The 14,850-nt window shown below is 38.1% G+C and overlaps 2 protein-coding genes across 6 annotated transcripts in view; one reads left to right on the top strand and one right to left on the bottom strand.

Moving 5' to 3' along the window:
* LOC143354088 (BTB/POZ domain-containing protein 7) overlaps positions 1 to 7,284 on the bottom strand; it is a 39,916-nt gene extending 32,632 nt beyond the window's left edge. The window contains exons 1-10 of one of the 3 annotated variants that reach the window (XM_076787834.1): positions 6,383 to 7,284; positions 4,588 to 4,682; positions 3,752 to 4,009; positions 3,190 to 3,554; positions 2,292 to 2,842; positions 1,811 to 1,974; positions 1,082 to 1,466; positions 757 to 909; positions 286 to 442; positions 34 to 206 (exon numbers count right to left, since the gene is read on the bottom strand). In XM_076787834.1, coding sequence (XP_076643949.1) covers positions 34 to 206; positions 286 to 442; positions 757 to 909; positions 1,082 to 1,466; positions 1,811 to 1,974; positions 2,292 to 2,842; positions 3,190 to 3,554; positions 3,752 to 3,990 — 2,187 coding nt within the window. In that variant the 5' untranslated portion in view covers positions 3,991 to 4,009; positions 4,588 to 4,682; positions 6,383 to 7,284. Of the gene's footprint in view, positions 1 to 33; positions 213 to 285; positions 443 to 756; positions 910 to 1,081; positions 1,467 to 1,810; positions 1,975 to 2,291; positions 2,843 to 3,189; positions 3,555 to 3,751; positions 4,010 to 4,587; positions 4,683 to 6,382 lie in introns of all 3 variants that reach the window. The other 2 variants (XM_076787832.1, XM_076787833.1) reach the window with 2 other exon arrangements.
* A 1,393-nt stretch (positions 7,285 to 8,677) lies between these two features.
* LOC143354087 (GTP-binding protein 2) lies at positions 8,678 to 14,742 on the top strand. 3 transcript variants are annotated; one of them, XM_076787831.1, is made up of 7 exons: positions 8,678 to 8,805; positions 10,650 to 10,928; positions 11,013 to 11,309; positions 11,442 to 11,702; positions 11,940 to 12,330; positions 12,411 to 12,696; positions 12,859 to 14,742. In XM_076787831.1, the coding sequence occupies exons 2-7, from the start codon at positions 10,652 to 10,654 to the stop codon at positions 13,141 to 13,143; spliced, it is 1,797 nt and encodes a 598-aa protein (XP_076643946.1). In that variant the 5' UTR covers positions 8,678 to 8,805; positions 10,650 to 10,651; the 3' UTR covers positions 13,144 to 14,742. The 3 variants fall into 3 exon arrangements, with proteins under 3 accessions (XP_076643946.1, XP_076643944.1, XP_076643945.1); XM_076787829.1 differs by having other exon boundaries at positions 8,690 to 8,903; XM_076787830.1 differs by lacking the exon at positions 8,678 to 8,805 and adding an exon at positions 9,696 to 10,089.
* The last annotated feature ends 108 nt before the right edge of the window (positions 14,743 to 14,850 follow it).

Here is a 14,850-nt window from a genome sequence, read left to right as displayed (position 1 = left end):
CAAGTTGTGTATAGGAAATAAAAGAGCACTCACCTCCAACAGATCCGCCACCGTGTCAGGTAAGTTGAACTCCCTCACAACACGTAGCCGCACCTGCCTGTTGATCTCGTGCCGCGACGACAGCGGTAGATTGATAGCCCTCTGACAACTAGGAGACTGTCTCAACTTCTGCTCGCGTTTCATCATAGCTGCCAGTGTAACCGAATCTGGAACTTGAATAAAACCTAAACTGAACAAGCTCTTTCCAAGGAAGAAACAGCATTATTATATTTGCGGTTAAAGTACCTGGAAAAGCGGCAGCAAGAACATCTACGCCTGCCGTGCCTATTGGTCTGGGTTTCTCGTCAACCATGTACAAGGCATCAGGAATATCGGCAACGTACCGTGGCCTTCGTAATCTCACTAAATCTGCTTCTTGGACCATCTGTTCCTCAACTAAAGACTGCAACAAAATGAAGAATATCAGTGTCTTCATCGTGGTTCCCTAACGTACGCTCTATTGTCCATCAGTGGAGGTTGCGAAAATTTAGGGGATGCTGAATTTCAGTTTCTAATTATTTTCTTTTCTTTATTGTCAATTTAATATTTCTCTAGGTGGACGTGCTTTTGTTTACAACGAAATAATTGGAAAATAATCACGTGCAAAACCTCAAATGGGACATATACTCGATGGGAACGCTGAACGAATACTGAAAACGAGGTTTCGAGCCAAAGGTTGACGAACTATATAATGTGCACTACGAAAATGATAGTTACCTTTATTTCCTCGTAATACGGCATAAACAGTCGTGGCCTTACAAAAAATCCATTCTTCTTCCCTCCCCTTATCCAAGCATTCATTCGAAGATTCTCTCTTTCATCCCCTATCATGTGACTCGGTGGGGTTGATACCAACCCTCTCCTAATAGCCTAAATGCAAAGAATACTTTCGTTAATTTTACTCAACGATTACAACCTTCAGAGGACCGAGGTGGTCACTATAGTGGCCCGGGGCAAGATAATATATGTATAAATTTTTTGTTAAAAAATCCATGTTTTCAATGAAAAAATGCTGGCCCACGAAATATTAAGGGATTCCTACCTGAGTCAGTGCTTCGCTGTTAGGCGGTAATATGTGATCCATCCTGACAAGAGGTAAAAGTTCGCTGAGTATCTCTCGTAATTCTATGTCGCTTAGGTCCCTTTTCTTCAGCCCCTTTCTTGTCACGGAGTGCACTGTATGACTAAGTAAATTAGGCTCTCTGTCTTCCATACGGCGCACCAATTCTTGTTCCCCCCACTTGAGTACTGCCTGCAGTATTTCAAGCTCGCTGGCTTGCAAAAAATGACTTTGCAACACGTTCGCCAAGTGTGCATGATCCAATTGATGGAGGATGGAAGAAGAGGCGACTGGTTGGAATTCCTCTCTCAGGTAATGCAACGCTTGTCTGTGTACCCATGCGGATCCGTGAGGTTGGCTACCCCATCTGAGAAAAAACAACCAAACAATAATCAACAAAATTATTATAACATTGATTATGAATTAGAATTATTACGAATATACTTTTCTTAGCACCATCGTTCATGTTCAAGGATGTTAATACCCATTATATGCATGTCATGGTCGCTAATGAATAAACTGCGGATTTTAACTTAACGTAGTGAAAGGATGAAGCGAATTTAGAAACATCGGTGTATAAAACTAAAATTATTACAGAAAGAAAGAACATTTTACTTTTATTTTGCATAAAAATCCGCAGTCTACTAATGAAACATATTGAATATTTTTCTTTAGTTTTATATTTTATACATTATCTTATGAGAAACTCACTTCAGTACAGCTGGAAGCGATTCCAAGGTAAGGTATTCTAAAATAAGATCTTCACAACCCTGTGACAGTATATCTAACTCCAAAAATCTGCCGATTTGGTACAATTCCATTGCCTCCTCCAAAGGGCTTGGTCGAACACGTCCAGTATGAGTGAGAGCTTGAACCTAGGAGTAGATACATACGAATAAGTTGACGCGGCTTAAAAATAAAAACAAGTTACCCCATTTGAAAATACTGCACAACATAATGCTCGGGATTAGATAACACCGTCCAACGGATTTTCGTGTCTTTGTGTGCTTCACCATGCAATAGGTAATTCTTATACATTTTCCTTAACTAGATGCGAATTTCTTCAGTACAATAAATCTTTTCAAAACTGTGTTCGGAGTACAGAAATATACAAGAATCGTCTATTGGCTCTTGAAGCGTGAAGTATTTGTTAGACAGTGCAAAGGAAGTAGTTTATGTGCAACATATTTACCTCTCCGAGACTACCGGCGCTGTTTCCGCAACCATTACCTCTCATTATTAACGACAAATCAACGGTATCTAAATACACTGCATGTAATAATACTCTGGCATATCGTTTGGGAATTACACTCTCGTCCAAAACTATTCTAGTAGGTATATGAAGCGCCCTTTCTGTGTGATCTTCCCCCGATCTAGTCCGTCTTTGTATTAAGTTCCTGAAGAACGGAGATCTCGCAGAAAGTATCGCTTTATGACATGGCAGTTCTAACTTTGGCCGGAATCCGTATTCTGAACTTCCACTATCTGGTCTCTGATAATCACTGTCCGACGTGAACACTAGTGCGGCGTCCGCATAATCACCGGTGTCCAGCAAATATCTGAGATCGTGTTCCAACGGGTTCGGCGTGCCGAATTCTTCCCCTAAGCGCCGCAGAAGGTTCGCCTCCAGGGCCGCGTCGTGTGGGCAAATGTCACCCGTGTAGAGATATCGCAGTAGAGCCGAAAACATTTGAACCTCGAGATTCGGCGTTCTCAGCTCCAGACATATCCTGGCACCGTACCCTAAAACGCAAAACAAGCACTTAGCTTTACAATCAATTCGCACACGCCACGCTACGCGCTAAAACTTTCCGTTCGAGCCATAAGGAATTTTCGCTATTAGGTGGCCAAACCTGTTAAACCGTGTTACCACTTTTACTGTTTTGTGTTTTGATACGTGTTGAAGTGTTGCCAAATAAAAACATTAGTGTTCACGCATGACCTAGCAGTAGATATTTAATGACTGTATTTATATTTGGTGTGAACACAAATGACAATGTGACGTCCCTTACTTCCAAACATGCTTTCAACGTACAAAGTAATTTACAAAGATGCTATATAAATTAAATGAAAAACAAACACATGTATACCTGGACACCCAGCTAGCAAGTCCCTGAAATACGGACAACGCGCAGACAACAAAGCTCTATGAACGGGAAAACACGCTCCACGGTAAACGAGATCCACATCAGAGCAGTGTTTGTAATCGTATAACATCGACAAGTCTTGCTTATACGTTGCTGCTGGTGGCCTAGCTAATTCCGCTTGAACATGGAGGTCTTTTAATGCTGCCAAGGCCTCGTACTCTTCCAGAAGAGCCGTCGCCTCCAGGTGACTCCACGTTGATACCAAATCTCTGATTATTCTACCATGGTCACAGGCCTTCGAAGACCTGCGTCTTCGAATGAATTTCTTTCTCAACGTCGCGAACCCCGTCATTTTCCTCTTCTTTTCCCTGAAAGTGGAACAGATGGCCTGGCTTTTTCAGTGAATTTTTTTCCAGTATTGTTAGTTCGGTATTAAAAAGTGTTCGTTAAGATTCTGAGAATACCAACAGCCGCGGTTAATTATATGGGACTGTATCAGCAAAGATTGGGGGCTATAAAATGCAAAGTGTAAACAAGATAATGAAGAGAGTAAATGTTTGACTACCTGATAGCAATGCCATGTTGATCGGGATTAGCAGAAGATGAGAGTCTAGCTGCTTGGACTGAATCTCCACCTACACTGGTGATGCTTGACGATGCAGAAGCACCCATTCTATGTATCATATAGGAAGCATCTCCCCGCCGTCTTTTCACAAACCAGCAATCCCTTTTATCGGAATTATGTGCCTCCTTCGGTCGTCTGCGTTGCAATACACATGGAGTCAAAATTCGGAATACATTCATTGCTCACCCAGACAACAGCCTGAAATCATTGATACGCCAGGGTAATATAAACATGTCTCGAGGATTACTTGTTTTATCTGCTATTAACAACATGTGAACCTTGAACCTTGACATTGAAAATTTGTTTGTATCGCTGAAAATCATATAACTTTATCGAGGAACGCATATGAGAAGTTCCTTTATTAATAATAATTTGTCTAAATGTTCCTTAAAAGCCAAAGTGTATATATACTTTAAGATGATAGTCAAACAGATAATTTTCAATGTCAACATTTCAGAGCACCAAAGCCAAATACAATGACTTTCCTTAAGTGTAACCTCTGTTCTTAAACGAACAATAGGTAACTAACGTGCAGTATAAGTAATTCTATATACAATTTAAAATAAAATCAGTAAATTCGTATTATTTTTTTTTTTAATTATAGGATAAATCCTTATTAATTGACTGATTCAATATGACTTGAAACAGTCGTGTTTCGGGAATTTCTTTTTTTTAAAGAAGCTTCGATACGCGCTTCGAGCGGTTTACGTAAAAACAACGAAAGTCGTCGATCGCATCTGAAACTTTCACTTTGTTAGCTAACGTATGATATTTACCTAGAAAGTGTTCTGCATTGATTCGGAAGCGCCTTTTAAACGGATATTTCAATGTCCGACAATTTTTTCACCCATTTCCGACGAAATTATCGAAGCTTGAAAGGAATAAATTTTTGAATGTCATCACATGCTCAAACATTTATTTATAATTTATTTATAACGATTATCTTGTTATATTATCCTAGTGATAAACTATTTCGTCGATGCTTTTAAGGAGTTAATCGGTGCAGAGGCAGCAAATAAATACTATTTTTAAAAATAACTACACGCAAACAAGTGTGGGTAAACAATGTTGAAAACACTAATTATTGTTCAAATAACTTTTCTGTTCGCCGCGTTATGACTAGTTAGATTAAAAAATGAATAATGTGCAATTCAAAAATGTTTCATTTGATACACGAAATATCTAAATGTTTTAATTGAAAACAATGTTGTGTTTGTGCTGAGGTTTTTTCAGAAAAGTTATTATCACTACCAAATTCAATGCTGTAGCTACTAATGATACAGAAGGATGCATAAAAAAAAATTAAAACACTTAAAACTTTAGTATATCGATAAATTATTAATATAAAAATTCTAAAAATATCAATACCAATTTTTATAGTGTTGTTTTTTAAAGAGGCGCTTTTATGCTAAGAGGAACGTATTTGAAACGTAAAATCAACAATGCATTCAAAACTCCGAGAATACTCTCATTATCAGTGTTTATTATTGTACAGATGACCTTTAATATCCAATATACATTGAGAGCAAAGATTAAAGCGTGAGGTAGCAGGAAGTAAACTATAAACGATATTAATATCATTTTCTGCTAAACACTATACAATATACATAAATACTACTGTAACTACTACTACTACAACTAATTAATAATTTTCGCATTACAAAATTTCGTTATTTTATTTTATTTTCATATTGAACACAATTTGTAGTTCTCATAAAAGCATGTGATTCGATCAAATACATACAAAAAAAAATCGTTGAAAATAAATTTGCAAACTACAAATTGAGTTGTTGAAAGCAACAAAAAATAAACCCATGTATATATACATATAATTTCCAATATATTTATTGAATAACTAACAGATCTTTGTACACATAAATATTTCTGCTGCAATACACATTCCACTAATTGAAATAAATCATCAAGAACAACAAAGATTGATAAATATTTGTATATATAAAATAATGATCAACTAACACGGCTTAAATACACACGGCAGGTATGTATACATTACACAGATGGACAGCTTTGGTGTGCACTGCTGCAAAATGCAACACTCACAAATTGAGGACACTCGGATACAACATCACTGGCACACTTATTCAAATCGAATGCAACGCGAAAATGCAGCGCAGCGAGGAAAAAGAAACGATCGTGTATCGTCAGCGATCGGAAGGATCGCGTCGGAAAGCAGAACATAATCGAAGATATATCAACAGCGGTTCGAATTCGAATTCGACTCGATGACAAAACAGCCCTGAAAACTTCCTCTGACAGCAACACACCGATAGGTCAATAGTAGTCAGCTGAGCTATGATTGCGATCGCGTTACGTGTTAACAATGCGTACGAATGACGTACGGCCGACGGAGGTTCAATCACCTTCGGCACGGCCACGCAAAAAGGCGAAAACCATTCGGAAAAGCAGCGGAAAAGCTGAGGAAGATTTAACGTTAGGGGTACACACACGGGCCCTCGAGCAGCAAGATGCACCGAATCGATGTAAGCAAGTGGTAACAACCGAGGGGCGAACGATAGTAACGTCCGGAACATCCGGAAGCGTCTCGTTTACCTGGATATCTCGGGTGCACGGGTTCCGTCCATTATTCCGATCCCGGCTGGACTTGTTCTGTCCCGAGCTGACACCAGTAATCAACACAAAGTGCGACGGCCATGTTTATACTCGTCGACTTGGTCGTCGTCGTCTACATGTAAATAAAAGTTTATCACGACACTGTGCGTTCCTCACCGCGGCCCGGTCCTCCTCCATATCATCGCCGCAAACCGATGTAGGATTTCTTTTTAGAAAATACGAGCGTCCCGCGTCGAACAAACACGATCCTGCAGCCGACGACGCATTGTTGCGAGCACAGAGAACCAAGTCGCACGAAAACAAACCCTGACGACGGTCATGCTAGCACAGAGACAACGACATGAGAATTAATGCGCGAAACCGCACGGGAGTTAGCGTGCCCGGATAGTTTGTTTACGTTTCGCGACGCTTTCGCAGATAACAGTGTATCGTTTAAAGGCATACACACAGCGACAGGATTTTTCTGACACGGAGAGATTCGTTCGCGTCTGATCATGCGCGGGTACGCGATCCCACGATCCCGGACACCGTGACCGATCGTATATAGGTGGCCACGGATTCGAAGGTTAGGTTTATCAGCTCGATTGCAACAACAATATGCTCCGCATCATCGGCAAACGACGCGTTCCGTTTGTTTAAGTGATTCCGATGGCCGGAATGAGGCTGTTAGAAACTGTTATCCTGCGTTTCCATGGAACTAATGAATTCTTTACCCTAAAGGTGGAGACACAATGCAGGCGCCCCACAGTGCCGTCGCTCTCGTTCAAAAATTGAAAAATTCAGTTTCGACATCTGATTTTATTTTGCGGAATCGATTGAAAACAGTACTCTGATATAAGAATGTTATCAGTTAATAATGTAAGTGATTGATTGAGGTATGCAATTACGTTCAAAGCTGATTAGAAATATGCGAACGAGTACGCATACCAGATATTTACTTATGTAGTGGATTTTTCTCGTATATTTTGTGAAGTATGAAATGACGATAATCAATCATTCGGGACTCGGTAAAAAATGCATTCTACATGTTTGTTTGTGTATAGATATATTTAGAAATATATGCATATATATGATTCATTTTTATTATGAACAAAAATGTCAAAAATTAAATTCTTAGTGTATAAATAACATATCGATGACATGTTCCTAAAAGTACTCTTGAATGGAAAATTGATTTTCGATTTTTTCCTATGTTTATATTCGCAGAGAGGAAATGAGAGTGCTCATACTGTAGGTTTGGATGCAACTGCTATATTGCTGCACCAAGCGGCTTGTGCGAAAAGTATCGAGTCGGTAAAACAAACCCGGAACAAAAAAACCTATCAAGTGTTACATCTATCTTTATATCTCGTCTATGGCAAAGCTACATGGCTTTAAAGCTTCTAATCTATGCTAAACTTGAACCACAGACAAGGTATTTATAAAGACTGCCAGCCCTCGTGTTAAACTGCGAGCCTCAAAGTGGGTCCCAGGTGGGTACTGGGAGCGCTTGGTAATGGTCCCATTGTCGAGATACTCTTGTCGGTTGTGGAACTAAGAACATGGAACTATCACTGATCTCAAATGCCAACATCGCTAAACATACCACGAATTACGGAAGAAACGTCATAGCGAAATAAACGTAGAATGCTGGCATAATGCATTCTGTAATTGCTTGGAAAATAATTATTTTTTATTGTATAATTTCATTACACTCTTATTGCCTTCTTATTTTCCTTTATTGTTCACCATTGTAATCATTGTTTTATAATCGATAGTTTATAGGTGTAGGAAATATGAAAGTAACATTTTAAAAAATAATAGAATTTATTATAAATTATAAAAAACAGAAAATTAATTTTTTTACTTATTTATCCGATAATACCACTTCTAATGCTCGACAGCATTGACTGCAATAATTACAGCAGAGGTAGTAACGAGGTAATCGTGGACAATCGATTGGAAAATAATTCTACATGCAAAAGCGAGTTGAAAAGAACGAATAAAATCTCATTTGACGCTTCGTTTTCGACTGACGTACCGATTCTACTTCATGCATAACTAACACGGCGTCGAACAAAAAAATTTCATTCTTTCTTTTCGAGTCGCTTTTGCATAACTACTTCCCAATTGATTGTCTAGCCAGCTGTGGAATTTAGATTGTTTTCATGATACTTTTAAAATTCGCTCCGTCGTTTACCACTGACAATACTCAAGAGTACAAGCGGGAAATGTCTGACGTTGCTAGCCCCCTGTCGATTGATTCAAGAACCATTTGTTGTAAGTTTTAGCGTCATCTAAGATCGCGTCAACTTGAGACTAAGTCTGTTTCGTGCTCAGGATGATACAGCGGGCTGGTAACGGGCTGATCTCGACCGATTTGCGCACGGTCGAGTGTTAAAAAACGGGAGGGAAAGTGAAAGGTGCGTGTGTTATTCAACATCGCCGAACGTGTTGAACGAAATATCATTTTCGGGAGTGCGCAGCAGACGGCAAGGGAAACTACCGTTTGTAAAATGCAGTAAGTCTCGGACATTTTTCTGATTAAATCGTCGTGCGTAAATGCGCGGTCATGTCGAATGTTTTCGCTGTCGTCTAGCTGTCATTTTTCGTTTATTGACGCTCGTAAACGTTGTATTCTTTCGAATCCAAGTTACTATCGATTCTGCGAACGCAATCGCTTTCCATCACAGTTCCATATGCAGTTGGATCTTCGTCTGTGTTCCACGAATATGTACTTTGTTTGCACACAGTTTTGTTGCCACTGTGTTACGCGGTATAGTACATCGGCACTGATGGGACTGATGCAATGTATATATTGACGATGCTGAAAAATTCGATATCTGAATGCTCAATGAAAATTATCCGAGCTCATCGAAATTAATAACAATTAATAGCTATTAGCACTAGCCCTACAGCGATCAAGTATTAAGACCATCTGTACAGAAATAACTATATAAATTTAGAAATTCTGAAATATCTTGAATAAGAATGCGGAATATACATTGCAATCACAGTACCGATTTTATTAAAGGCGCAGTACGGTATATCTATAAAAATAATCGTTCTATTGCGACAAATACAAAACATTTGATAACGCACAATGTGTATGAAGAATTAAAGATAGTACAATGAAAATAGTGGCTTTTCCTAGAAACTGATAACAGAAACAGGAAAATAGTTCGATTAAAAAAAAAAATAAATAATAGAATGAAAAAAATTAAACTTTTATAAAATAACAAATAATTTTTTTTTAATTTAACGATCGCGCTACAATCGTTTTCATTTGTGATGAGGGTCTTTATCATTAAACATTTTTAATTTCGGAACATGGATCACCTTTTGTGGAAAATAGTTATCTTGAGAAGATAATGAAGAAACGATAATTTTTTCTTCGGTTCAATTCAATATTAGATCGATATTTGAAAGCATATATGTGGGATGTCAGTGCCACCACTACATGCGTATGCAGTTGTTGAAGCGTAATGCGATATGTATGTCGGTTTGGCGCGCTCAAGCGTTTTCCACTGTATCTTGTCCTTTTGAATGCGATTCAAGTTCGATTGAACCTTGAATACCGTGTAAAAGAGACCGATCTAAACATGCGATAACGGGAGCTGTTTACCGTCAAATTAAATGCAATATCGCGATTGACAGAGACGCGGATACACGCCGGATATCGAAGCGCGTACTGATGAACTTCTAAAGTAAGTTAAATTTAATATCACCTCGTAAGAAAAAAAAAAGAAAGAAAACGATATGAAACATAAAATAAAAAAGATCGAACTCGTTCTCATTTTCGAAATCGTTGTGTCAACATTGACGCTTTGTGATGCAACAATGGAATGCATTTATACAACGGAAATGTCACAGTAGAATATTACACACTTCGAGATACAATAAAAATTTTGGTTAACAATGAAATTATTCGTAAAATTCTAGTTTACTACAATTGTTATTTACATATGTCAAAATGGCTTTGACAGATTTATAGTATTCCATTAGCGCGTATAACAAATTTACTAAATTAGAAGTATTGTAAAACAATTTGTGAGTTCAGTTTGTTATGTTTAAATAGTAGCTTTTGTATAAATATGTATCATATATTGTAAATGACATAATAGCCAAGTATGATGCAATATTATGTCACAAGCTATAGCCTGTATTTTGACCTTCCCAATAGATCCAATTATGTTTGTTCGTTGCCAGAGAAAGTTATTTTACATTAGAAATGGATATTATAGGAATTATTGTTTTGTTTTTCCAGATATGGACTCGTTCTTGGAACTGTTTGGTCCAGGCAGTCAAAGGGACACGCGGAAGGAAACATGGAACGACTCTGAAAACGAGGAAAATGGAATGTCAGATTGCGAGAATTCCAGCACCGACGATGACCAGGAGGAAAGATTGCCACCAGAGCCGGAACAAGGCAACATTGAGTACAAACTCAAGTTAATCAATCCATCTAGTCAACGGTTTGAGCACCTAGTAACGCAGATGAAGTGGAGGCTTAGGGAGGGTCATGGAGAGGCTATTTATCAAATTGGTGCAAATTAAATCATTCCCATCGATTATACATAAATACGAATGATCCATTCATTGCTTCGTCTTTTGCACTTTTCATGATTAGGTGTGGAGGATAATGGAAGGCTGACGGGTCTAACAAGAGAGGACATGAAAGCTTCCTTGAAGACTTTAAACGACATGGCAGCTAGACTAGGTGCTACTACAACTATATTACGTGAAAGACTTGCCAATTCTAAAAATAAAGATATATCCACACACAGTAACAAGAAGGAGGAAAGGAGTGTGGCAGAAATCTTGGTGAAAAAGTTGAGAAAGGGGGACGGAGAGGATCAGGATAGTATCGTTGATCTGAGACTAGCTGTGACTGGCGCACAGGATGCTGGGAAGTCAACTCTCTTAGGTGAGAGGATTAGCAGAGGACATTTAAGGTAGAGAAATATACTTAGTGTTTACTCTGCCACGCTTGTTGCTCATCTAAGTCGATAACACTGCAACCGAAGCCCAAGTGCTAACACATTCGCAATGTATACAGGTGTACTGACGCAGGGTGAATTAGATAATGGTAGAGGAAGAGCGAGGCTGAATATGCTGCGACACCTTCACGAAATAAAGACGGGTCGTACTTCCTCGATTTCGCATGAAATCATAGGGTTCGATAGCGAAGGACACGTCTTAAATTATGCGGAAATGGCGACTGCCGAAGAAATATGCGAGCACGCTTCGAAAGTGGTGACGTTTATAGATCTCGCTGGGCATCGTAAATATTTAAGGACAACGGTTCTAGGTCTTACCGGTACGATATCTCGGATGTTATTTCTAGACTGCGTTTATGCAAAATACAAAATTGTTTACATCAATTCAAAGACACAGAGAAAAGATAAGTTGACAATAGTATCTACATCAGCATTCTTAAATGTTTTCAATTGCACCACCTCGATTTTCTCATAAATGCATAAAATTCGCAGTCTAGTTATTTCTGTAACGGTCGAGTTCATAATTCATCGAATTGACATCTGCCGTTGTCTTCCAGGATATTCACCTCACCACGTAATGCTAGTCGTAGCACCACCTATGAATGAAGCGTCGCAGGAGCACATGGCTTTGTGTCTTACCCTAGGACTTCCAATCTTCATAGTTGTAAACAAAATTGACCTTGGTCTCTGCAACACCACGGAAACCATAACTCAATTAGAGAACGCGATTAGCGCACAGGGTTATTCGAAACAGTTATTAATGTACAACGACGGCCACATATCGTGGGACTATGAATCGGATGTGATACCAGTGTTTAATGTAAGTTGCGTCACGGGAGAGGGTCTCGAGAATTTGACGAACTTTATTAAGAATCTGTCTCCGCACGACGTGAACTCCACGGATTCCGAATCAGAATCCTGCCTGTTTCAAATCGATGAAACGTTCAGGTACATAGGCATACTTGTATCGAAAGGTTCCCGTTGGTAGATCACAAAAGGAATGCGTTTGTTTGTTTGTTTTATTATAGGGTAGCAGGTTTAAACGAACCTGTTTTAGGCGGATTGCTCGTAAAAGGTGCGATCGCTCCTGGCACTCGACTACTGGTAGGGCCACTGCCAGATGGGGAGTTCAGTCCTGTCAAGGTCGTCAGTCTACATCGCAATAAAGCACCGTGCTGCTTAGTCAGAGCATCACAAAGCGCCAGTCTAACGTTAGCGCCGCCTAATAATTGCAGCCCTCCCCTGCCTCATCTTCGGCCGGGGATGGTTCTGGTATCACTATGGGATCAGCCACATGCGACACTTTTTTTTCAAGTATGTGTGCTACAGCGTACTGATACCATTGCTCTGTAATTTCAAAATTTTGTCCTCACTCCAACTCCTAATTTCTTAATTGATTCTTCAATCGAAATTGAAAATTAGATGCAACCAATCACAAAAGCCTGGGTGATTATTCTGATTAAGGAACTTTTTCAGGCAACTGTATTAATAGTGTACCACGCGACAGCAATATACTCTGGTTTCCAAACGACAGTGCACGTTGGGAACGTGAGGCAGACGTGCATCATCAAGGGGATAATGGATGCGAAGGATAGAGGTCTTCAGACGAACGACAAAGCTTCCGTGCTGTTTAGGTTCGTCAACCATCCGGAATATCTGCACGTTGGTATGCGGCTATTGTTAAGGGAGGGTCGCACCAAGGGGATCGGTAAAATCACGCAGATATTCCCGTTGATAGGTCCACAGAGCAGTATTCAATAAGTCGGAACAAAATTTTTGCGTGTAAAAAGTATTAAATGTTATAGATTGATTACAAAGATATAAAGCGTTCGGCTATTCTAAAGTGATATGCGATTAGAATACCCATTTAATGTAAGTAACATAAAATTACGTGCGATCTCTTTGGAACAATCTTTTTACGTGAACATTTCGACGTGGTATTGTGAACAGAGTACGAGATAGTTTTGTTTTATGGGCGTAGAACGGTTGCGTACCTATCAGGCTTCGATTTTCTTTGTCTAGATGTTATTTTATTGTTTGGCTGTGAAATAAAATAATTTCTTTAATTTATTTCTTGGTTTGTATTTGAATAAATTTTCACTCAAATAATTTTTCAAATACAAAACACTACATATAGCTAGTATCTGTGTCTTGCTAAGAGGCTGTTTTTGTTTTCTACAATGGTAGTTTGAAAAAATTCAAATAAAGTAACAGGTAACCTTATCACAGCCTCTCATGTGAGATTATTTGTCATTTTATTTGAAGTTTATAGAAAATTAAGTCAGTTTCTCTATGTTATTTCTAAAATATAAATAATAAATTATTTATATTGATTTATTATCTATTTTATTCTAAAGAAAATGTGCCTAAGCCTGATACGTATCGTGTAGACACGTTGCGTTCGGTATCGTGTATGGTTTCATTTTGTTTATTCTATCTAGTACAGACGAATGTCCAGGGGAAAATTGTAGCATATTTGGGATTGTTCAAAATAATAGCGCCGCGAAGAAAAAATGATATAATCTAAGCCAAGAAAAAGTGTAATAAATATTTTTTGTTCCAAGTATTTAACAAAGATTCTATTCAGGAATGAAGTTTACGACTACTATTATTTCGGATTACGGAATAAATTGTCTCGATAATACGATGTTCTGCGTATTAACGCCCTAAACGAAAAGTTCTTTTTGAGAACAGTCACAATAATATAAAGTCTCTAAAAAAAAAAACATTGAATATTATACTACTCAAAGTTTATAAAACTTTTAGACTATTGAAACTTGAAATACACAGGACAAATATTTTCATAATCGATTACTGTCATAGGATGATCAGTATCGAATAAAAGAATTTTCAGTTTACAAATTACTAAACCCGATTCTGTGTATTGCAAAAAGATGTTGTTTTCGATAGACAAAGTTACTTAATTGCGAGACGGTTGTACTTATGCATATATATATATAAAATTAATTGCATAACATTTTTTGTATGATTCGAGGCTACATATCCTGTAAAAGTTATATATGTATGTACGTGGAAAATTTTTCTTATAAATTGTTATACAGCCGTCCAGACAAAGATTTTCAATTTATTTCTGTTGCATCGGATTATAGTCTTTGTATTATCAATTGTAAAATATCTTGAATAAAAGAACAAAATTGACGTATCTCAGTCGAATGGATTTGTTATCAAAGATAATCAATCGTTTTATATTGTTAGGGTTAAATTGGTTTTGTTGATACGTTAACTGATATAATAATCACCATTGACGAAGCAACAATTTAATGGAAGTTTAGTTCTTAAACCATGGATTTCCTGAGAAAATATAATTATTAAAAATAAATAAAACTCAGTGTACTGTGACCGTTCAAATACTTTTAATCTCAATAAATTCTACGTCGTTTAATTAAACTCAACCGATGTTTAGATATGAATCGTCGGAACAGTGACTAATGCAGCATGGTATTTTGA

Source organism: Halictus rubicundus, chromosome 5 (genome assembly GCF_050948215.1).
Source record: "Halictus rubicundus isolate RS-2024b chromosome 5, iyHalRubi1_principal, whole genome shotgun sequence".
Lineage (NCBI taxonomy): Eukaryota > Metazoa > Arthropoda > Insecta > Hymenoptera > Halictidae > Halictus > Halictus rubicundus.
The sequence above is the reverse complement of the archived record's forward strand: the minus strand, read 5'-3'. Positions and strand labels throughout refer to the sequence as shown.